The sequence below is a fragment of the Nuphar pumila genome, chromosome 16, assembly GCF_984573655.1.
Source record: "Nuphar pumila chromosome 16, dmNupPumi1.hap1.1, whole genome shotgun sequence".
Lineage (NCBI taxonomy): Eukaryota > Viridiplantae > Streptophyta > Magnoliopsida > Nymphaeales > Nymphaeaceae > Nuphar > Nuphar pumila.
Window position 1 is genome coordinate 59221758 of NC_143264.1, and position 26312 is coordinate 59248069.

At 39.9% G+C, this 26312-nt stretch overlaps 1 protein-coding gene across 1 annotated transcript; it reads right to left on the minus strand.

Annotated features, from left to right (window-relative positions):
- Window positions 1-22991: 22991 nt before the first annotated feature.
- LOC149813289 (heavy metal-associated isoprenylated plant protein 39-like) lies at window positions 22992-25572 on the minus strand. The gene is made up of 3 exons (XM_089992244.1): window positions 25471-25572; window positions 25275-25356; window positions 22992-23626 (listed from the first exon to the last, which is right to left on the minus strand). Exons 1-3 carry the CDS (start codon window positions 25477-25479, stop codon window positions 23436-23438), a joined length of 282 nt encoding a protein of 93 aa, XP_089848370.1. The 5' UTR covers window positions 25480-25572; the 3' UTR covers window positions 22992-23435.
- Window positions 25573-26312: the final 740 nt, after the last annotated feature.

Consider the following 26312-nt stretch of genomic DNA (forward strand, 5'->3'; position numbering starts at 1 on the left):
TCTCATGCCACCCGCTATCTTATTCCACATTGATTCTGAATCCTTCTCGAGACACCAATCAACTTCCTTAAACTACCTGCTCTACAAACATTTCTTGTTTAGCTCCTTTCAGTGCCCATCACTTAATTCTAGGATCTATCCTATGTCTATCCCTTTTGCGGCATTGTTTAATTCTAAGATCTAAAATTAAGACTCTATGTTGTGTAGCTACACTTTCTCCTGGTATAACCTTACAATCAATGCAACAACCCCTATCTCTCTTTCTAAGTAGGAAAAAATCTATCTGACTCGTATTAACCCCACTTTTAAATGTTACTAGGTGAGACTCCCTCTTCTTAAACCAAGTGTTTGCTAAGATCATATCATAGGACAAGCCAAAATCTAAAATCCTTTCTCCACTTTCGTTTCTTTCTCCTATACCATAGCCTCCATGGATACTCTCAAATCCATCCCTACTAATGCCTACATGCCCATTAAGGTCACCGCCGATGAAAAACCTTTCTCTATAAGATATCCCTTATACTACTTCATCTAAATCTTTCCAAAATTGATGCTTAATGGAATCATCTAAACCTACTTGAAGTGCATAAACACTAATAATATTAATAATATCCGAACCTAATACTAATTTAATAAGTAAAATCCTATCACCCTTCCTACGGACCTCAACTACATTATCTATAAACTCACGACTCATAACAATCCCTACTCCATTCATATTCCTATTTATTCCTGTATACCAAATCTTATATCCCCAAGGTATTATTACTTTTGCTTTCTCACCTACCCATTTGGTCTCTTGTAGACATAAAATGTCAATCTTTCTCCTACACATAACATCTACTAACTCTACCAACTTACTAGTTAAAGATCCTATGTTCCAAGTGGCTAACCTAATTTTATGGTCTTGGACTAACTTCTTTACCCCCACCCGTCCAACAAAGTGAGGGGACCCTTGCCTATTTGATACCACACCCGGGTGTCGGTGTGACGCGTCGCTTCCGGGCGACAACCTAGCAACCCTTGCCCATTTATCACTGCCTCCGGGCCTATAGAGTACAATGCGTCGCTCAGTAGGGAACGCCCCAACAAAATTCTCATATTGGTTCATATTTATAGGGTATGACTAAGTTTTTATACTGACTGTCACAGGCCTACCGCAACCCTCCTCCTTTATCCGGGCTTGGGACCGGCAGTGTATAACTAAACAGTTATACACGGGCGGAGTTACTAAATGGAAAAAACACTTTTCAATTTTTTTTTTCATTTGTACCTTAAAGTAACATGTCATTTAAAAAAATTATGAAGGTAAAAAATTCTTTAGAGCTAGGCTTAATAGGCTAGACAGACTAGACTGGCTATAGTAACGTGATTCACTGGCGAACTTATTGATGATTTGAACAGAATTTGGTACCTGTATTCTCAGCTTCACATAATTGAAGTTCCGGTAAGGTTTTTTTAACTTGCCTGGCTAGCACTACCAGCAAAAACTTCCATATTTTCTTGTTAAAGTTTCTTCTAAACTGCTCAAAGCAAAAAGTGGAAACAAGAAAAGCTAGATAATGACTAGGCCTCACTAGACAGAATGGTACGAGAATTTCAAGGTCAGTTGCCCGAAAATGAATGATGATTTGATTCATAATCAGCTTGACTTGCTCTCCTTGCTTGATTAGTAATGAAAACCTTTCATCCTCTTCTCATATGCCTGCTAAGCAAGTGCCTTCTCTTCTAGTGAATTACGATCAGGTGCAATGTGATTATTGTTAGCAGATAATCTCAGTCTGGTCCTGATTCAAAGATCAGTTCAAGACTCCAATCGAGTTGCAAGACTCGATCAATCTTTCCAAATGATGAAATCTGCAACAACTATATTATCAAAGGATTGTGAAAATCCTCCTATCAAAGCTGGTGATTATGGAAAGGCCATCAAATGGAGATCGGCACCTTGTCATCCTAATATTCAAGGATCGGTTTCCATATGCGTGGAAAGGAAACCAGTCCATACTCAAGGAGAGTCCAATTCAGCTAATGACTCTACCTTCCAATGTAAAAAGATCCTTGATTCATATCCTTGTAGAGCCCATATAAGAAATAAATCAATGTCCAACACTCATACGTCTTGAGTGAGTGCTTTCTCGTGGACGTAGGTTGATCCTCAATCGAACCACGTAAATCTGTTCATTGTTATTCGGTGTGTGCGTTTTTTGTTATGGTATAGAACTATAACACGAGATGAAGGTTCCAAAGTCGCTGCCTTCATCAGATAAATCCAGTGTGTCATTTGCAAATTCTTTGTTTTAGCACCCAAACACAATACAACATTTTCTGGCTACAAAATTAATCGGTGAAAACTATTTGATATGGGAATCCCAATTCATTCCATTCTCAACGCCTACAACATGAAGGGCTATGTCGATAGTACTCGACCTGCTAATGAAAAGTTTAAATCAGGATCTCAAGAGCTTAGTTTGGAATATCTAGAGTGGATGAGACATTACCAACTGTTACTCAGTTGGATTATATCTTCTTTGTCTGAACCTATTCACAGCCGAATCATTGGCTTAACTACATCGATCCTTTGATGTATGGCAAGCTCTCAAACAGTCATATGCAGCACATTCCTGCTCAATATTCATTCAACTGAAATCTTGGTTCCAAGACTTGAAGATGTGGTTGAAAACTACAAATGACTATACATCAGCTTGCTATCGCTTCTCGTCCTGTTAGTGACAAAGATATGATCGTGCAAATATTGAAGGGTCTGTCTGATGAGTACGGTGCTTTTAAAACCTCGATCAAAATGAGATCGGATCCTGTCACTGTTAGTCAGTTACATAATATGCTTCTTGTTCAAGAAAAAAATCTTTCCAATGTTGAATAAGTCACTGGTGATAATACCGGCCTTGTTGTCAATGTGTCGACCAAGCAGTCAGATGGTGATCAAGACAGAAATCAGGGATTTAGAGGTCGTCAGTTCAGGGGTAATTTCCAGAATCATGGAAGAGGTAGAAACAGTGGTGATCGGTTCAATAACAGGCAATACAACAGAAATTTTAATGGCAACAATATAGCGGTATGCCAACTTTGTGATCAGGTTGGTCACACAGCTCGTCAGTGCCATCAAAATCAAAATCGGTCTACCCCTCCAAGTGTGTATCATGCTGCTGCTCAGCCTTCAGGTGCATCCATCATGGGAGACAATAACTAGTACCTCGACTCATTGGCAACCCACCATGTTACAAGTGACCTAAATAACCTCTCCATTCATTCTTTACTATCAAGGGCCAGACTTGGTTCGTATAGGTGATGGATCAGGTTTGAAGATAGCTCACACTGGTTCTTCTCTTATTTCTCATCCCTCTAAAAGTTTTTAAATTTAATAATATCTTCCATGTGCTGGATATTTGTTGCAACTTACTGTCAGTTCATAAGTTTGTTAAAGACAATCATGCAATGTTTTGAGTTTCTTCCTAATGCTTGTTATGTGAAGGATCTATTATTGTTGGGGAAAACTCTTCTTTGAGGAACAAATGAGCAGGGACTTTATCAAATGAAGCTGAAAGGAAAATTAGGAAAAGAGGTTTTGGTGGGAGAAAAGGCATCTATTGAAGTTTGGCATCAAAGACTTGGCTACCTGACTCTTTTTTTTAGACTATTTTTTATGAAGTTTGTGTGGCTTGTCAGCAGGGCAAGAGTCATCAGTTGCCCTTTGAAAACTCGGTTAATAAGGTTGATGGACCTCTATATGTTATTTATTATCGTGTGGGGCCTGACCCCTATTGTGAGCATGCATGGTTTTAAGTATTATTTGTCATTTATTGATGCCTTCTCTAATTATTCATGGATCGGAGAAAAGGCATCTATTGAAGCTTGGCATCAAAGACTTGGCTACCTGACTCTTTTTTAGACTATTTTTTATGAAGTTTGTGTGGCTTGTCAGCAGGGCAAGAGTCATCAGTTGCCCTTTGAAAACTCGGTTAATAAGGTTGATGGACCTCTATATGTTATTTATTATCATGTGTGGGGCCTAACCCCTATTGTGAGCATGCATGGTTTTAAGTATTACTTGTCATTTATTGATGCCTTCTCTAATTATTCATGGATCCACATGATCAAAAGTCAGAGATCTTGGATATTTTTAAACGGCCTAAGGTGCATCTTGAAACCATGATAAGGAGAAAAATGATCTCCACTCCGATAGAGGTGGTGAATACCAAGCCCTCTCAAATTATTTGTCTTCATGTGGTACAGGACATCGTCTTGTCTTCATACCTATGAATAAAATGAGGTTGTTGAACATAAGCATAGGCAGCACTTCAATCTCAAGCTGATATTTCAACAAAATATTAGAATTATACCTTTTAATACTGTCGTATATCTCATAAAATGAGTTCCTTCAAAAGCTATTGAAAATTTGTACATAAACTGAATTATAAGTCTGATCATTGTGTGTTTTGGGGATATGCCAGACAGCATTATGGGTATTATTATTGTATGCAGATTTCTATGAGAAAAATATTTATTTCTTCACGTTATTTTTGATGAATCTAATTTCCCTTGTTTCAAATAGGGTCAAAATCTTGACCCTCATCCTCCAGAAGACGTCTCCTACTATTATGGTCCCTCAAAATTGGAGTCTTAATGAAATCTTGCCAAATCCTCCTGCATCTCAAGTTGAACACATGTCACCTATAGGTCAGCCTAGTTATGGCAGCGAAGCTGAAAGTTCAAGCCCAGAGAGTTGTTCTTTTAAATTTTCATCATGACAATGAACCTGTTATGAGAAGGGAAGACATAGTTTTTGTCTAAATCCAGTCAACCCACTATTGAATCCCCTGTTGTATCTCAACCGGTTCAGACTATGCATACCCACCATATGGTAACCAGACTGCAATATGGTACCAGAAAACCGATCATGCAAAAGAAATATGATGCCTTGATGAAAATTTGTACTTAAACCTTGGTTTCTGCCTAGTCAAGTCAACATGCGATCGGGTTTAAGTGGATCTATAATTAAGATCAATCAGAGAGCGGATGGAATTTTACCGATTGGTTGTCAAAGGCTATAGCCAACAACAAAGGTTGAACCAATGTTATCAATATGGCTGTGTACCCTTCACCCTGAATCGGCTATTTTTTAATAAATATAAAAAATTATTAAAAATTATTTTGTAATATATTTTAATATTATTTTAAGTAATATTTTTTATTATTTATTGACAGATACAGAATGATTCACTTGAGTATCGGTATCGACCGATGGCCAAACGATTCAAGGCCAATACCCATAAAACATTGGGTTCAATTGCTTTGAAACCTTTTGCCCTGTCTTTAGCTACTAGTAATGGATAGATGGTATGTAAATTACCATCTTGCATGGACCCTTGAACAAGTTGTCTATATAGATCTACTTCTTGGGTTTAAAAATCTACAGTACCCAAATCCAGTGGCAGCCAGGGTGAGCACGTGCTCTCCTTGACCAAAAAATTACCAAAGCAGATTATATGCCCCCCCCCCCTCAACACGCAGGTGCGTTTTTGGGGGTCCGAATCCGAATGAGCACCACGTATGTAAGCACATGAGGCTCGTATCCTCGTGTGTGTCAGCATCAGTTAGCATCAGAGTCCGGTGCAGTTGCAAAGACTTAAGTACTCTTTGTTGCCATTTCCGCCATGAAACGATGATTTTAGAAAAGGACAAAAATGTTCTTCATCCAGAAAAGAGAGGATGATCTTTAACTCTTTAAAGTTCAAACATTCTGTTTTCGCTCTAAGCAGTAAACTCCTCTGCGGTAACAGGAGCTCCTCGCAATATTTTGCCCTAAACATTCACTACAAGAAACCTGCTGATTAGCAATGACCTAAATCCGTCGCTAAACAGCTTAGCGATGGATTAACGTCGGATTAGAGATAGATAGCTTTCATCGCAAATTTTTCGTCGCTAATTAGCGACAAAACTTATTCATCGCTACTTTTGTCGTTAATTTGCGATGGATTAGCGACAGAAATGATCTGTTGCGAGTCTGCCACTATTTTAAATTAGCGATAGATAATATCTGTCACTAATCCATTGCTAAATTTAAAAAAAAAAAAAATTTGCTCCTTGTCAGGCGGTATTCCGGCAGCAATAGGCCAGACTTGGACCGATTTGTCGGCGGCGACGGAGGAGGAAGACGACCCACCACCGGATCCCAGCAAGACGTACTCTCTCAACCCCAAAATCTATGATTGGGACTCGCAGAGGTCGGAATGGATCACCCGCCACCCACATTTCCCCAATTTTGTCTCCCCCGGCAAGCCCCGGGTCCTCGTCACCGGCTCGTCGCCGAAGGCATGCGAAAACCTGATGGGCGACCATTACCTTATGAAATCAATCAAGAACAAAATCAATTACGGCCACCCCCACAGCATCGAGATCTTCTACAACATGGCCCTCCTCGACGCCGAGATGGTCGGCTTCTGGGCGAAGCTCCCGCTGATTCAGAAGCTCCTCCTCTCGCACCTGGAGGTTGAATTCCTCTAGTGGATGGACAACGATGCCATGTTTACTGACATGGTCTTCGAGCTCCCCTGGGATCGCTACAAGGACTCCAATTTGGTGATGCACGGGTGGAATGAGATGATCTACGATCAGAAGAACTGGATCGGATTAAACACCGATAGCTTCCTCTTGCAGAATTGCCAGTGGTCGCTTGACCTCCTTGATGCCTGGGCTCCGATGGGGCCGAAGGGGAAGATCAAGATGGGGGTAGGGAAATTGCTCACAAGAACGCTCGTTTGGGAACAATTTAAATCTCATATCAGTTTAAATTTTGAACGAGGGAGAGAGGAAAATTTTTGTGCCTTAGGTGGGACAGTTTAAATCGAAAAGTAGCGACGGAATTAGCGAGGGAATAATTAGCATTTTTTTGTAGTGTTAGTGACAGATTTGGCGACGGTCTACTTTCGTCGCAAATTTACATGACCAGTTAGCGAAGGAATATTTTTGTCGCTAACGTTGTCGCTACGTAATGACGAAAAAACCTCTGTCGCCAAATCCATCGCTAAATGTCGCAAGTATTGCGACAAAAACCTAATGTCGCTAAGTCATCGCTAATTAGCGACGAATTTGGCGACAGAAGTTTTCCGTCGCTATTTTCGTAAATATTACAGGTTTTAGCAATAGATTTGTTTCTCTTGTTAATCCACCGCAAAGCTGCGACGGAAAAAATCCGTCGCAAACTTCCATCGCTAATGGCCATTTTTCTTGTAGTGATTTTGAATCACCCTTTGACAACACATCATCTGTTGTAACAAGAGCTTCCTTTGACGACACACTCTTTGTTGTCGTCAGTTGTCGTCGAAGCACCCTTTGTCGTTGTCTACTATCGTCGGAGCACCCTTTGTTGTCGTCTATTATCGTCGGAGCACCCTTTGTCATCGTCTGCTCGTGAGAAATAGTTGAACTACCAGATGAATCAGCATTTTGTTTATTGCTCATCATAATACCAGGGTACAAGCGTTGAACTGAGTAGACAGAGAATAGGGATTTACAACAGAGATAATGGTGACAGCGTCGAATTGAGTAGACAAAGAGCAACGATTTACAACAGAGATCAGATCATAGATTAGCGATTTACAGTAGAAATCAGATCAAAGTGTAGTGATTTACAGTAAAAATCAGATCAGAGAGTAGCAATTTACAGTATAAATCAGATCAGAGAGTAGCGATTTACAATAAAAATCAGATCAGAGAATAGCGATTTACAGTAGAAATTAGATCAGAGAGTAGCGATTTATAGTAGAAATCATATCAGAGAGTAGCGATTTACAGTAGAAATTAGATCAGAGAGTAGTGATTTACAATAAAAATCAGATCAGAGAGTATCGATTTACAGTAGAAATTAGATCTGATTTCTACTGTAAATCGCTACTCTCTGATCTGATCTCTGTTGTAAATCGCTACTCTCTGATATGATTTCTACTGTAAATCGCTACTCTTTTATCTGATCTCTGTTGTAAATTGCTACTCTCTGATCTGATTTCTACTGTAAATCGCTACTCTCTGATCTGATCTCTGTTGTAAATCGCTACTCTCTGATATGATTTCTACTGTAAATCGCTACTCTCTTATCTGATCTCTGTTGTAAATTGCTACTCTCTGATCTGATTTCTACTGTAAATCGCTACTCTCTGATCTGATTTCTACTGTAAATCCTTACTCTCTGATCTGATTTTTATTGCAAATCGCTACTCTTTGATCTGATCTCTATTATAAATCGTCGCTCTCTGTCTACTCAGTTTGACACTACCACCATTATCTCTATTGTAAATTGCCATTATATGTCTACTCAATTCGATGCTTGTACCCTGGTATCATGATGAATAATAGACTGAATGTCGATTCCTCTAGTAGTTCAACTATTTCTCACGAGCAAGTGATGACAAAGGGTGCTCTGACGGTAATTGATGATAGTAAATGGTGTTCTGGCGGCAGCAGACAATGACAAAGTATACTCCGACGGCAACAAACGATGGCAAAGGGTGCGTCGTCAAAGGGTGATCCAGAACGTAGACTCGCATGAATGTGGAAAGCTATTTATGGGAGGACATTTCCGTCAAACACATATATCTTTTAGAGACTCCCATTTTTACAGAAGAGATCACCAAAACATCCATATCATTCATCGTCGAGTTCATTTCCTGTTGCAAAGCAATTCTATGTGCAGTCGAGGATACATTTGTTGGACATATGGATCGGGTCCAACCCATTAAGTCTGGTTTAACATTAAAAGCTTAGTGAGCATGATAGTGGAGGACAATTAATGCCATAAGGGAGGAGGTTATGTGAATGTGGATTGTCCACATTTACTGTACCTCCTTTCCCTCCTCCACTATATAAAGGGGTGGCTAACTGCAATGGATGATGAAAAACCATTGTGATACAGTAACAGCCTTAGCCTAGCCCACAATCGGTTCATTGGGTTCAGGGTCCTGCTCACCATCGACCTAAGGCCTGGGCTCATCGTGGGCGTCGACCAGATGAGGAGAACGCCGAGCACCTGCACATATACTCTATGGCATCTTTAGGTACGCTTTCTGTGTATAATTTTGAAGAAAATGCCAACATTGGGTTATGAGCCCACTTCCACGCATTCCGTTGTGCATGGGTGCGTGCGGGCCTGTTGGCTTTTGTTGTGATTGTCCCCGTGGGGCGAGATAAGTCGCAGATTGATAGTGCTTGTCGCTATGGGGTAACTGTAACAGATTAAACCTGTTGTCGTGGGGCAACATGCCTCATCTGTATTCAGTAAACGGTAGCATGATCTTCGGCGATTGTCGCCATAGGGCGACAACGTTTCTGATATTCTGCCAATTGTTTGTCGCCTGGATGGCATATGGAAGCCAGTGGTCGTCAGTGCTACTAGATGCAGTTAGCCAACAACAGGTCGTCGGTTGAAGGCTGCAGCCTGTTGCTGTGGGGCGACATGGCTCGTCTGTTATAGGCTGACCATCACTGGCATCAAACAAAAGATAAAAAAAAATAGAGGATCGGTTTTACCTGTGACCGTTGGGTTGCAAGGGGGTCTGTCTACGCTGGGGTAGCCATGGGGGGGGGGGGGGGGGGGGTATTTCGCCCGATTGCTGGCGACGTGCGGCAAAACCCTTCCCTATTCTTGTTCCCCTCTACCGTCGGGCGGGGTGGGAATAGTCGTCGGATCTGTCTGGCCATCCGAAGACCATCGTTGGAGTGTTCATCGCTCCTTTGTTTTGCTGGGATGTTGGCAACCATTGGGGTTGTTTTCATTTGTGTCGGTGAACGTCTGCTGCATCCGGGGCGCCGACCCCCCCCCCCCCCCCCCCCTCTTTATGCTCTTTTTACTTCAGTTGTCAGGCTGTGTTAGGGTGGTGGGTCTTCGCCGGAGATTCGGGAGGCCGGATGCAGGCCTCCATCGTCGGCGGTTCACCGTGAAACATCGTCGAAGGGGGGATGTTTTTCGCCGGATCCCCAACTTCCGTCCAACGACGTGCAACAACAAGGGTTTTTGGAAAACCCCTTTTTTCTCTCTTGTGGTCATTGGGCTGCAAAGGGATTTACCCTCGTCGATGTGCTTTCGCTATGGTGTCGTCGAGATCATCACCTAGAGATGTCGTCACCAGGGGGTGTTTGCCAGATTGTCAGCGACAAACCCCTTCCCTGTTCTTTCTCCAGTCGCCAGACTCCTCTCGGTCAATTGCCGAAAAGGGGTTTGAAAATCCCCTTTTCTTTCCCTGTTTTCCTCAGCCGTCGAGCTAGGGTCTGCACATAGTTGCCATCATCAGTAAACTTTGATGGCATTGTGGGGTGTCGTTGGTCGCCGACAGGTGATGTGGGTCACCTGTAAGCGACGTGGGTCATCGAGCATTGGTCAGCATTTTTTCTTCCTCTCACCCCGAATATGACGCTTATGGGGGATGATTGCCGTCGTCGATGGCCTTTTCGGCTGGCCGCCGATGACCTCAGGCTGCTGCTCAGGCGACATGGGTCACCGACTAATGCTCGCAGGCAATGTGGGTCACTATTTACATCGTGAAGTCATTCGGTTTCTGAGAAACCGAATGCACAATTTTTTATGTTTCCATCGGGTGACCCAGGTTGGACCGGGTATTCCGACCCTGTGGCAGATTCGATCCAAACCCAGATCTTGGGTGGATCGGGTATGCCTGGATCCATTGAATAATGGGTCCCAAATTGGACCCGGACCCATTCGGTATCTGGGTCTGATCCATATTTGAGGCCAAATCCACTTGTAGGATTCAGATTCATTTGGCCCCGGGTCTAGATCCGGACCCATTAGGAATTCGGGTCTGGATCTAATCCGGATGACCCAGATCCTATTTGGATTGGTTTAGACCCCAAATCTTATTTGGATCGGGTCAGACCCGGATCTTATGAGGTTCGGGTCGGTGATCAGATCTGATCGGTTGGATCAGAATCAGACCCATTTGGTTTCGGGTCTAGTCTGATCCGATTGAACCAGGTTATGATCCAAAACTATTCGGATCGGATTATGATTCAGACCCATCAGGTATTCGGGTCTGGATCTAATCTGGAAGACCCAGATCTTATTTGGATCCAGGGTCCAGATATTGTTTACACCTGAACCGAATTAGGGACTGATATGGGCATTTTTGAGATCGATTCGGGGTCATTTTTTATCGATTTTTTTTCAGTTTTTTACTGGTTCCAAGAAGCTAAGACCCTATTTTTATAAATATATGAAGATACAGAGATTTTGACATATAGTTATAAGGTTTTATGAACTTTTGTTCATACTTGGCACCAGTTCATAAGGTTTAGAACTCGTTCAAACCCTTAGATAACCAGTTCGAGGTTGTTTCAGACCTATTTGTGGTATTTTCAGACCGGTTCTTTCTTGTAGACCCCGAGTTTTACCCATATGAGCTTGCTTTTATCATTTTTCATGCTTTATAAAGTGTTTATTAAATGGAAAGCATGACTTATGCATATTAATTTATGTGTTATACGTTGGTTAAGTTATGCATGATGTTTTAAGCATGAATTATGACTAAATTCATGACAATTAATTTATGCATATTAGTTGAAGCATGAGCTTGTATTTTGTCATGAATATACATGCATTTACATGTGTGCATGGGCATGCTCCATAATATGAATATATTTTCGGTAAAAGATCTTGATTGATTGATTCATATAATCACCAAAGTGATCTGAGTTGTCTTGATTAAGGATTCTTTGGACTATATTAAGATTCATTATTATGATTGCGTGTGAGTTTATGAAACATTGATTCTACCCAAAGGTAGGTCGTTGTGTTCCAAATTCACACAGGGTATAATAGTAGATGTGTATTTCAGCCCATGAAGCATGTTTGTACCCAAAGATACAATACTGAATTGCCTTTGGTTACATGATCTGCTAGTTTTACCAACTAAAGTCAATTTCTTGAGAATTGAAGAGATGAAGAAACTATGGGTATTGTCGTTTCCACCAAAGTGGAACGATAATGGTTCAACTATGCTTGTCTCAGAAAAGGTGAAAATAAGAGGTTTCATATATATCTTTTCAATATAAATCTCGTATAGAGTGATTTATCTTTCACTCATACGAAGAATATAACAATCATTCTGAAGGTTGTCTATGAGAAGTGAGAGCGCTTAAAATGATGTCCGTGAGAAGTGAGAGTATTCAAATATTCTTAGCATGTTGCTTTTTGCAATTGTGAGTGGCTTACAATATTTGAGGTGTCATCTCTCACTGCAGGACAGTGAAGGAATTTCTGAAATCCATTGGGATAAAAATTATTGATTTTATACGAGATTTTATCTCAGGCCATTTGGATAAGAAACTTCATTATGGGTTTTGGTATAATGGACTCTATTGAGATACCACTAAAGGTCTTTTGTGATAATGAAGTGGCCATGTCCTTTTTAAATAATAACAAGAGCTCAACCTCGTGCTGACACATGGAGTTAAAATATTTTATTGTTAAAGAAAGGACTGAGAATCATCTGGTATGTATTGATACAATTAGAATAAAGGAAATGACTGCGGATCCCCTTACTAAAGGGCTAGCACAGAGATTGTATTCTCAACATGTAAAGGAGATGGGTCTTTTTTTATTCCTTATTATGTATGACAATACATTATGTGATCACATTTGTGTATATGAATTTGATTCTCTATGGCTTTGTATATTGTTGATTTTGCATAAAGAATCTCTCATATGGGTTAGAAAAAATAGCAGAATAACAATATTAAAGAACTAATAGAATAGGTTAGAGACCAACCTATTCATAAAGGAGTGTTCATCTCCATGACTCATTTGATTTATTCTTGTGATAAAGGGTAGCATGTGAACCCACATAAAAAATTAAACCGAGATAACGGTTTAAACCTCAATTTAGTGAACTTTTAATGTCAATGGGTCAAGTGGGAGAATGTTGGACATATGGATCGGGTCCAACCCATTGAGAGATCTGGTTTAACATTAAAAGCTTACTGAGTTAGTGAGCATGATAGCAGAGGGCAGTTAATTCCATAAGGGAGGAGGTTACGTGAATATGATTGTTCACATTCACTGTACCTCATCTCCTTCCTCTACTATATAAAGGGGTGGCTAGCTGCAATAGATGATGAGAAACCATTGTGATACAGTAACAACCTTAGCCTAGCCCACATTCGGTTCATTGGGTTCAGCTCATCGTCGACCTAAGGCCTGAGCTCATCGTGGGCATCGACCGGATGAGGAGAACGTCGAGCACCCGCACACACACTTTATGGCATCTTCAGGTACACTTTCTGTGTATGATTTTGCAGAAAACGCCAACAACATCTTCTCCCAGCAAACAAGCTCATTAGTAATGGCAGCCCACTGCACCATTTTCTTCAGAGTGAGGCTGATTCTTAGAGACTCTAGCAATGGTGCACTCTTGAGAATATGCTTCACAAACTTCTGCTCAGACACTGTTCCCTTGAAGGAGCTGATGAACTACATGATAAATCATTTTTACTATGTATGAACGAACCCAAAAATATTTTGTAACACAAGGAAAGAACGAGAAGGCGACAATGTATTATAATACAAGCTAAAAACCAAACAATGATAAGAGTCGCAGGAATGTACAAAGCTATTTATGAGAGGACATTTTTGTCAAACGGATATCTATTTTATGGGAGGACATTTTCGTCAAACGAATATCTACCTTTTTTATATGTTATTTTCTTATAAAATCATCATGGGTGACATTAGCATATGAATTATGGCGGATCCCAAGATATTCTTCCGTACACACCGAAACAGGAGAATTGTCTTCGGGGGAGAACACACAACACCCTCTAAAAACACTACAAGAAAATCGTGGATTAGCGATGGACGATATCCATCGCTAATCCGTCGCTAAATAGTTTAGCGATGGATTGGCGACAGATTACCGTTGGATAGCGCCCATCACAATTTTTTGCTCGCTATTTAGCGACAAAACTTATATGTCGTTACTTCCGTTGCTAATTTACGACAGATTAGCGACAAAAATTATCTGTCGCTATATTTAACAAAAATAAAAAAATTGATCCCTGTCAGGCGGTATTCCGACAACAATAAGTCGGACTTGTACCTCACCTGACAGGCATTGCACAGGGTCTTAGAACCGAGCGGACCGACCCACCACTGCGGGGTCTTCTACACATAACCGATGTGCTCTCCGGCGCGCGCTCTAGCGTCGTCGTCCTTCGATATCAACCCTGTCGTCCTCCGTGAACCGGTGTGCTCTCCAGCGTCGCCGTCCTCCAGCGATCACTCTGCTTCGTCATCATCCTCCGTGAACCGGCGTGCTCTCCAGCGTCGCCGTCCTCCAGCGATCGCTCTGTCTCGTCGCCGTCCTTCGTGAACCGACGTGCTCTCCAGCGCGCTCTCCGACGTGCTCTTTGGTGTCGCCGTCCTCCGACGATTGCTCTGCCTCATCGCCGTCCTCCGTGAACCGGCATGCTCTCCGGTGTCGCCGTCCTCCAGCGATCGCTCTGCCTCATCATCGTCCTCCGTGAACCGACGTGCTCTCCAGCTCACTCTCTGACGTGTTCTCCAGCATCGCCGTCCTCCAACGACCGCTCTGCCTCATCGTCGTCCTCTGATATCATCTCTTCCGCCGTCCTCGAACTTCGTCGCCCTCTACAAAGAAGTCAGTTTAAATCGAGCACGGTCAGTTTAAATTTCGAACGGGGAGAGAGGAAAAATTTTGCGCTCTTGATGGGTCGGTTTAAATAAAAAATTAGCGAGAGAATTTTTTCGTCACTAATTAGCGACAGAAAAATGCCCTCGCTAAATCCGTTACTAAAATGTTTTCTTGTATTGAGAATTAGCGACGAAAAATTGGCATCGCTAATCCCTCACTACTTAGCGACGAATTCATGATGAAAGTTTTCTCTAGCTAATCTGTCACAAATTTGTGACGAAAAAAATTTATCGCAATTTTTCGTCGTTAATTAACATTTTTCTTGTAGTGAAAATTACCAACGCTCGTGTTTTTTTCTGCTCTTTCAAAACTCATGCTAAGTCAAAAATTCAAAAAAAAAATGGATGGCGAACTTAGCTGCCTATGGGATAGCTGGCCAGGTGATGAGATATATAGTTGGCTTGATGTGACAGAAGTGGGACAGTGTGCTCTCTCTCTCTCTCTCTCTCTCTCTATATATATATATATATATATATATATATATATATATATATATATATATATATAATGAGAAGACACTAAATTGGAACAAATACCAAAAAGGTTTTATGGATCAAATCTTTATAGGCAATCAACTTTACCTAATTTTCTTAGCTTGGGTATGGTTAGAAATGGCGGGTCCTATTAAACAGAAACCATTTTGATCTGGTTCCGGGCTTTGGATTGTAGTTAAGGACCACTCACATTTACAGTCAAGTGAAGAATGAATTGTGTGTGTGTGCATATCTGCATGCACATGGGCGTGTGTATGTATGTTTTGTGTGCTAGTGCATGCGTGTGCCAGGATTTAAAGCAAAGACTAAAGAATGGATACTTGACGGCTTAATTACAGTCTCACATTTCTCATACGCGTCTTACATAGCAAATTTGATTAGTTTCACTTTGAAAATACAACCATTTTACATGAACAGATTTATCCGGTGCAGCAGCTTACCACATCCAGTTAAATGGATTACATGCAACCCAAACGTGAACTGCTCCCTTTGTAGAATACAGGAAATAGATTGACACCTCCAAGTCCATGTAATGTGAATGTACTAACCATCCATGGCCTGACCCCGAGGGGTTAGCATAGTTGGAAGGGGCATCAGTTGTCCGCATCAACATCCTATTTTTCGGCATATTCCGGCAGTGTTCAACAAAATGGTGAACCTTATTTTGGCGGACGTATACGCCATTCTCCGCATCAACATCCCTGATCTGCAACACCATCTGCCTCCAGGGACCATTCATGATCCAGGATGATGTTCGTCGCCTAACTGTATTTGTTTCTTGTTTCTTTTTTCCTTTTCTCCTTGCATCTGTACTTTTCTTTTTCCTTTTTGGGGCTCCTTGGCATGTTTTGGGCCCGTGTTTGGTTACCCGGTAGGTTCAATGTTGGTTTTTTCGTTTCGTAATGTTGATGGTTATAGTTCGGCTCTCTCTCTCTCTCTCTCTCTCTGAAAACGATATCTCCTTATTGTCGATATGAGCACTCATTCCATCAGTAAGATTCTGATATTAGTCATCATAACGCTACTTCCTTTTCTTTCTTTTTTTGGATTTTTAGAGTTTTTGAGTTTTTTTTCATGAAGAAGACTTGTTTTTTAGCTATGTTATGGTGTAATCATGGCGCCGAAGGGGGCCAACTTTAGGCTGAACGGTGAGGAGTAATGTTTGTGTTGTCACCGATGTTCTTATCATGTTATGGCCAATGGGTCACCAAGCTTAATCAACTTATGTATTTGTATTTTTGGACTGAACAGTTGGGCAAAAAAACTAAACTTATTTAAGAACTTAGATCGTTGTGCTTGGATAATCAATTTAGAACTCTATTGATGCATGTAGTTAAGATTTTTTTACTTTCTATTGATCTAGTTTTGACAGATAAAATAGGTAAAAATAATTTATTTTTTTTAAGAAAATTAAAAATCATTTACAAAGAATTGTATAGATTAAGGATGAACTCTAGTTGTCTTTTTCACAAGTTAAAGAGAAACTCAAAAGTTAGCCCCTTGCGTATTTAAGCCCAAAAACCTTGGTTAAGACAATGGTTGTGTGCCAATATAATTACTTTAAATGATTCTACATGCTTGAATAACATAAATGCATAGTTGATGATGTAAGATTTTGGGTTTTAATTTTTTATTTATTTAAATGACATGAATTTGAATTATGCTTTTAGGTATCATGTTTTTTTAATACTTGACTTTGGTTAGAACTTAGAATTTCAGTTTTTTTTTTTTCAATTAGCATAGATGAGAATTTTAGGGTTTTTTTAACTAGCATGTATTTATTTTAATTAATTCAATTCATATTTACTTATTAAATACTTGTTAATTACTTGTTAGTAATTATTAGTATATGATTTTTTAGAAGTTATTTGAAAAACTTTGGTTGGTTACTGATTTGATTAGAAAAATAATTAAATAGGTTTTATTTAACCATATTAATATAAAAATACACATTAATATTTTTATTAGAAAGTGAGTGTGTAATTAATAATAAATAATTCTTACTTTTATTCTTATTTGTAAGATGTTAATGCATTTGAAGATCTAAGTTTGAACTTAATCGTATTGTATTATTTACGAAAAACACTTTCTTTGGTCTTTATATAAAAAAAACTAATTTTAGAGTATACATGCATGTTATTACGATACTCTTCAGTTATCAAATAAAACTTTTTATTATTAAAAGTATATTGTTTAGTTTCAATTAAGGTTCCCAATTATAAATATGACACTAGGTGGTTTCTCAAATTTTTTTTGCACTTGTTAGTATAGTTTATTATCATAATAATTTTTTTTTTACTATGTATTTGTGTCCACCTTAGCTTTAATTCCTGGCTCCGCCCGTGATGAAGGATCAACTTATGACCAAGCAGCACACGTATTAAGTGGAACACTATGGGTATATCGGGAAGAGGCAATGATCTAAAAAGTTTGTGATTGTTTATGAATCTCAACCACTTCCTTTGATTCCATTGTTTGGGTCCGATTCCCATCACGTTATCAAATTATAGTGAAGATTGAACTGTGTGCTGGGCTCTTGTGTTGCCCATTACAGTTTTGTCTTATAGCACTGATTAATCGTCAACGGTAAAAAAAAAGCTGTTTGTATGTGCGCGTGTAAATATTTTTTATTTCATTTAAAGTCACACATTTGCATGATATTTCAAAAATTAGTTAAAAAGCATTTTTTTTGGACAACTTTTCACTGAAACTGTCAAATAAAGACCGGAGCTGGAGCAACTCAGACGTATAATGAAATTAATAAACTGCCCCTATTTATTAAGAAAGTATCTTTTTCTTTTCTTTTTTTTTATGACGAAAAACCCAAAGCAAGAAAAACCCCAGGTGGGACCCTACGACCACCCCGCCTTACGTGGCCCCACGTTTAAAAGCTATGAACACACCCGCACGCCAGTAGGGTTTGATCTGGTGCCTTCATCTCAGCACTTTCACAACCACCCCACTGGCCACCCAAGCAACCCTGTGGTGGTTAATAAAGTAAACAAAAAGAAAGTTGTTTTATATGAATCCTAACCACCACATTAACTTTAGTTCCTTATTTGTCATTTTCAGTGAAAAGTTGGCTCTGAGATGTAGTTTCAGAAATATAGGCCACTTTGTTGAATATCAGGTAAATGGTGGTACATGAAATGAAATTTTTGCTTTTTCGTGGCAGAAGCAAGCAACAGCTCCTACCAAACAAGCGGAGCCCCCCCTTTGATAGATACATTTCTAACGAATTAATTTTGCACGGGCTTTTTCATTTTATTCCTGGTCTTTTTTTTAAGGCATTCATTTTTTTCCCTTGTCAACTATCAAGAATCTTTTTTTATTTTTTAATTGTTTTGGAAGCTAAAAAAGTTTTATGAAAAAAATTACTCTTAGAAGTTTTGATATGATATTTTTTCTAAATGAAAAAGTTTTGCTTGCTTCTGCCACATGAAAAAACCAGTGAGAAAAAAATAAAGAGAAGAGGTCAATCAGTCCTCGGAGAGAGAGAGAAAAGTGAGGTGATACCTCAAACCACAAAATTTTTGAAATCACCATCATCCAAGGTCTTTATTCTAGTGTAAGCATCACATCAACACTTTTGGTGGGCCCTATTGTTGGTACATTAAATGGTAGTGACGAAGGATATGGATGGTGATGAGAGGGTGGTGTATGTTCGCCCCCGATGATTCACTGAATCCCACGTCTGTGTTCGGGGCTTTGAATGAGCACCACGTATACAAGCACATGGGGCTCGTATTCCCGTGTATGTTGACATAACTTTGCATCGGACTCTGGTGTTGTTGCAAAGACTTAAGTACCCTTTCTTGCTATTCTTTTCATAAAGTGATGGTTTGAGAAAATGATAAAAATGCCCTTCATTCAAAAAAGAAAAAACAAACAGTTCAAAAAAAGGACAAACATGTCCTCCATCCAGAAAGTCGAGGATGATGTTGACTCTTCAAAGTCTTCTTCTTTTTCTGTTCAAAAAAAGGACAAACATGTCCTTTATTCAGAAAATCGAGGATGATGTTGACTCTTCAAAGTCTTTTTCTTCTTTCTCCGTAAAACACTGTAAAACCCTCTCTCTCTAGAGAAGAAATCAAGGGAAACAAAGAGTTTTTCCTGGAGAAGGCCATGAACATCAACCCTCTCACTCTCTCTCCCTTCTCTCTCTACTTCTGTGCACATCCAACAGACGATCCTACATTGCTCCGTCGCCATCTTCTTCTTCTTTCTTCTTCGTAAAACACTGTAAAACCCTCTCTCTCTCTAGAGAAGAAATCAAGGGAGGTAAATGGTTCCTCCTGGAGAAGGCCATAAACACCAACCCTCTCACTCTCTCTCCCTTCCTTCTCTACTTATGTGCCTGATTTAGAGTTTTTGCCCTTATAGGAGGGGGGTCCGGGGGCTCCCCCCCCCCCCCCCGGCACGGATCCCAACAATGATTTGTAGCATTATCGGGCTTTCCTACAGCAATTTGTAGTATTTTCGGGTCTCCAATGAAACACTATAGTGATTTGCAGAAGACACTACAAATCGCTATAGTGATTTGCGGAAGACACTACAAATCGCTATAATGATTTGCGGAAGACACTACAAATCGCAAATCGCTATAGCGATTTGTAGTGTCTTCCATAAATCACTATAGCGATTTGTAGATTCTTACGCAAATCGCTATAGCGATTTGTAGATTCGTAGTGTCTTCCGCAAATCGCTATAGCGATTTGTAGTGTTATTCAGTAAGCAAATCGCTGTAAATCGCTACCCGAATTAGGACCAACTTGTCAGTGCCATATCTCCCTAACCGGAGGTCATATTCCAAATCCGTAAAAAATGGTGTCTTCGTTATTAAGTCTAGTTTATTTTTGTAAATTTTCAGCGATTTTTATTGTCATTTCATTCCCCATTTTTACTTCAACAATACATTACAACCACAATCATCAAAAGAAAGATTGCCCAAGCTAAGAGTCTTGAGAGAGTAGAGGAGGGCCTCACCACCCACCAAAAAAAAAATACAACGACTCAACTTCAAGTACAGTAAGGACCCAGAGTCGAATAAATTTAGAGACAGCTCATCAGTAAGGACCCACAACAGTCAATGTGCAGGTCAGTCGGTGCTTGATGGAGCAATGTAGGATCTTCTGATGGATGTGCACAGAAGCAGAAATAGAAGGGAGAGAGAGAGTGAGAGGGTTGATGAGCCCCCGGACCCCCTCCTGTAAGGGCAAAAGGCCATGAACACGCTGGGAGGAGCCCTCAGACCCCCCTTCTGTAAGGACAAAAGCTCTGAATCAGACTCCATAACTCTTCAAGTTGAATGATGCTACCCACACTGGGAGGAGCTCTCAGACCCCCCTTTCTGTAAGGGTAAAAACTCTAAATCAGACTCCACAACTCTTCAAGTTGAATGATGCTACCCACGCTGGGAGGAGCCCCCAGACCCCTCTCCTGTAAGGGTAAAAACTCTGAATCAGGATTTACAACTCATTTAGTTGAATGATGCTACTCACGCTGGGATGAACCCTCAAACCCTCCTCCTGTAAGGGTAAAAACTCTGAATCAGGCTCCACAACAGTCAATGTGCAGGTCAGTCGGTGCTTGATGGAGCAATGTATGATCTTCTAATGGATGTGCACAGAAGCAGAAATAGAAGGGAGAGAGAGTGAGAGTTGAATGATGCTACCCACGCTGGGATGAGCCCCCAAACCCTCCTCCTGTAAGGGTAAAAACTTTGAATCAGGCTCCACAACAGTCAATGTGCAGGTCAGTCGGTGCTTGATGGAGCAATGTATGATCTTCTAATGGATGTGCACAGAAGCAGAAATATAAGGGAGAGAGAGAGTGAGAGTTGAATGATGCTACCCACGCTGGGATGAGCCCCCAAACCCTCCTCCTGTAAGGGTAAAAACTTTGAATCAGGCTTCACAACAGTCAATGTGCAGGTCAGTCGGTGCTTGATGGAGCAATGTATGATCTTCTAATGGATGTGCACAGAAGCAGAAATAGAAGGGAGAGAGAGAGAGAGTGAGAGTTGAATGATGCTACCCACGCTGGGATGAGCCCCCAAACCCTCCTCCTGTAAGGGTAAAAACTTTGAATCAGTCTCCACAACAGTCAATGTGCAGGTCAGTCGGTGCTTGATGGAGCAATGTATGATCTTCTAATGGATGTGCACAAAAGCAGAAATAGAAGGGAGAGAGAGAGAGTGAGAGGGTTGATGTTCATGGCCTCCTCCAGGGGAGATTTCTTTCTCGGATAATCCTGCAGTGCAGAGACTGAGTCTTAAATAATCATCTTCGGGGCACTTAAGTCTTTACAACCACTCCTTTTCAAGAATCGTCATTTTTTTTTGCACCAATGGAGGAGAGGGTACTTAAGTCTTTGCAATCGCATCAAACTCCAACGCTAATTAATGCTGACAAACATGGAGATACGAGACGCACATGCTTACATACGTGGTGCTCTTTGGGACTCCCGAACATGAGATGTAGCTAACTGCCCTGTTCGGGGGGGGGACATATAACCTGCTTTGGATGGTGATGATTTGAATACACAAAATTTTGTGTTTTGCTAGAAAGGTAGGTGAAATACACAATATATATATATATATATATATATATATATATATATATATATATATATATATATATATATATATATATATATATATATATATATATATATATATATATATATATATATATATATATAAAGAGAGAGACGCCTGAAAATAGAGGTAGATGGGAGGAAGCTTCCTTCTTATGGCAGTCCATGGAATGAGATGTACTGCAGGGTGAATGACTACCCTAATGCAAAAAAGAAATTTTGAAACAGCAGCCCATCAGCAACACATTGAAGGCTAAGTAGCAGGGGGGGGTAAAAGGCTACCTGTTCAACAGCTTAGTAAGAATCAAAGCTTGTCAAGTGGTCTACACTTAATTCTACAGCTCGGCCTTTCAATTGGATGTAGAAATAATGGAAAGTTACCAAAGGTGGTGTTGTGTTTATGAACCAATGATGGTTTTGTCGGCTCTTCATACCAAGTAAGAAAGCAGACTTTCACTTCAAGTGGTTGCTATAGTGTAGGATATTTATACTGGAGTTTCCATGACATTGGGTTGGTGTTCTGTGTACTCGTAAAAAAGAATTCATTTACCCCTAGTTGATAAAATCCTTGAAGTCTCCCTATCTCTATTGGAAGGTAACTTAACTTCTATCTTGCAGCAAGAGATGTCCCTCTATGCATGGGTTTTGAATTCATGATGTCCGTCAACCTAGTAGCATTTAGAAAAGGATTCAATATCTGATCCTTAAGGTATTTCGAGATCTGCCAAGATGACATGTGCTTAGGTTGAAGTTATATCAGGTTCTGAAGTGGTAGCTCAAAGGCAAAATGTATGATCTAAAGTATTTAAAATATGTTTTTTTACTCAAAAATACATGTCGACTACTTGGGCAGGGTCAAGTCAGGTCGGAGATCAGACGAAAACCGTAGCTCAAATTAATGTGATGAAACGATTAAATTTGCTAGATAAACATTACTAAAATCAACAAGAACTGAGATAATCATTTTGTAAAGCGTGTAAGGCAATGTCATTGCGCTCCAAAGCGACCATAAATGGTCTATTCCGATGCCAATCCATATAAGTTTCTGAATTTGTCAAAATTTTCTGATTGCGAGAAAGGATGCTGAAACTAGGAAATTCAGGAATTCAGTGGCTTCTAAGGCAATGGTACTCTGCCGCTGCAGATTTGAAATTCCACATACTATAAGATTTCTTATATTTCTAGAAAACAATATAATAATCCAGAAATATTTCTTATATCTCATAAATACTTTGCTAAATGTTGGTCACTGCAAAACTTCTTATATTTCACCCTCAGAAAACATGGCCAATATAATGTGAGCAAAGAAATTAGAATAATTAATCTCTCTCTCTCTCTCTCTCTCTCTCTCTCTCTCTCTCTCTCTCTCTCTCTCTCTAAAGTATCACCAAACCCCCCAACCTAGAGCGCAGATCAGGTCATGCTGAACATGAGCGTTTTTTGCTCATGCGGACATCGTGGCCGTCTGTTTGCATTTTGGATGAATGCCACGTGGTTTTGTTGAGTTTTGAGCTTTTTAAAATGCAAATCGGATGGCCACGATGTCAGTATGAGCGAAAACGCTCATGTTCAGCATGACCTGATCCGCTTCCCCCAACCTACTAGTAGATCTCTACTTCTTTTGGTCCTTATCGTCCTTCTTCTCCTCCTTTTTCTCCTCTTTCTTCTCCTCTTTTGCTGGCCCAACCGACACTAACTCTATGTTGCCAATCTTTTTCAGTTTCTTGGCCACTGCAACTGGATCCATTTCACCTATCACCGTGATCTTACTCTCCTTCATGTCGGCGGCAATAGCATCGACTCCTGGCATCATAACATGATTGAATTCATAAGATTATAAGTCACTGGAAGTTAAAAAAAATGCTAAATAGTAGCATTATGCCGGCTAATTAACTCTATGGATCTTAATATATAATTGTCATGACATGCCATTGTCATTAGGATTACGATTCCACCGATGGGGTTTAGTCTCACATCAACTCCCTTAGCTAGGCAGAAAGTCATACAAGTTCAATAGAAAATAAATGAGTTTGGGGTGGATTATATGTGCTGCATGCGTAAAGGTCACCAAGTTCTTAAACATTGGTTAATTATTGTTCGTAAACTTAGTCATACAAAATGTGTTCCTAGTGTCTTAATGCTAGGTGAAGTGATTTAACATGAGACATTGCTTGAATTTTGATAAAGATCAGACTGCACTACGAACATTGCTTGTACCAACATGGCACATTCGGTAATTGAAAAAATAAGTACTGAACTTGGGCTAGATTTTGAGATTGTGGCTTTGGACTCTTAACCTTGGGCTAGTAAGTGTTTAGGGTTATCCCTATGCTTTGATGGAGGTTAGGAAGGGATTCCAACTGTTTGGAAAATCACCATCAAGGGCAATAATTAAGATGCTGATTCCCAGCCATCTTCAAGGATCCCACTGGTTGCATGATTTTTTTTACAATGAGTTGTGATAATGCCAGAAGAAGCTGTGTTAGGGGCTGTTTTTGAAATTTAGCAAACAGGTAGAGCTTTTTTTATAGAAGAATCTGTCTTCACATCACACGTGGCAGCAGCCAATTGCCGAAGCTTGTCTTATGCTGCTAACAAATCGTGAAAATACAAGTAATTTTACCAAATATGTATAGCTCAAAAGCCCCTATTTTCAGTCACTGGATTTGACTCAACTGTGCAAACACCCAACTAACGGTGCAGCTAGAATATAATGTTATGTTAAGGAAGTGGCACTTGAGGGAAATGGATTAGTGGAAATGATTTAAAGGAATTTACATATAGGCGCCTAACTTACACCAAAAATTACATTCAACCACCTACATTTTAAAACTTTGAAGATACTCACCAATCTTTTCAGAATTGCTCAAATGGCCACCTATGTCATTTTTCTTGCTGAAATTACTTATTTGCTTGTTACTGTACTATAATTACAAGAGGTGAAATTCAATCATTGAAACAAAAGGGAATGGTTAAACTCAAAGTGTTGTTTTAAAGCGTCGCCTGGAGGGAAGTGATAGAAAAAGCAACATAATTAAGGTGGTTGTATGAGCAGTTTGTTGAAGAGATATGCACCTATCTGAAAAGTTATAAAAAGTAGGCGCTTAAACATACTTTTGCCATAAGTTGGGGACCTATAGGTAGATTTCCCAACGATTTTCACAATCGTTCCACACGATGTTTACAAGGGTAAAATCGTCAACAAGAAATTCAAAGAAATTTCAGAAAATCATCCGTCGGCAGCTTCAAAAAGAAAAAAACATGCAGCAACAAAATTAACACAAAAAAACAACCAATAATCCAAAACTACGGAAGCAGAACCAGCCCAACCACGAAGATTAATTGAACAAATCTGTCAAAAAAGGAATTAAACAGAAACCCAAGTAGAAATACTCAGAAACAAACTCGTACACAAATTGAAATAAATACGAATCAAATAAAACTGATTTACCGAATACATCGGCGACCGCCTCCATCGCCTTCTGCTTCGTCTTCGCGTCGCTCATGGCCGGGATTTTGATCACCACCTTTTGCTACAGAAAGGAAAAAGTATCAGACAAAACGAAAAAGAAAACCAAAAAAACAGACGGGTGTCATAAAAAATTAATGAAAATTCAGGATTGAAGAGAGAAAAATATGAGAATTACCTGTACCATTTTTGTGTAAATCTGAGAAAAGAAAAGTAATCGCCAAAACTCTCTCTCTCTCGCTCTCTCTCTCTCTCTCTCTCTCTCTCTCTGTGTGTGTGTTTCCTCGCTTCGATTACTAGGCGGCATTTGTTGGGATTCTTGGGGAATGATCGAGAAAGACAAGTATGACAAAGTGACCAAAATATCCCTCGATGTGGACATTCAAATGGATCCGGTTTGCTAATACCCGACTCGAACCTGGCACTGTTTTCGTATAAACACGGGTCGGATCGCACTAAAATAGCTGAGACCAAACCCGGAACCGATTAAGTGGTGCAGATATCGGATCTACATTTGGGTCCGACCAAATTTTTCATAAGAAAAACTGTACCCAAATCCAATAAAAATTACATAAACCAAAGCTGGTCCATACCTGGTAAAATAATTTTTTTTAAAGTTTCTTACATTGAAAAATTATGTATCTTAATCAGAATTCAGGTCGGACCCGGGTTTGGTATAAAATTTCATAAATTATACCCCAAACATTTAATAATCGGACCTCATGAGTCCGATGCAGATAGTTAGCCAAACCTTGACCCTATAGGATCCGTGGGTCATAACCCCCGGACCTTCAAATAAGAGTATTCAAATCGAATTCAATTCTTTCAGTCAGATTCACAAACCAGCATTTATGTTGAGTTCATATTTTAATCCGGATTAAACCTGGTCCCTTTTTACATTTGCTTGCTTTGAATCATTTTTGTACTGGATCGGGGATTAGCATCTGCATTTCCGATCAGGAGATAAAATTAATTACCTTTTGACAAAAAGCAATAGCCAGGCTCATTAAGGCAAAAATC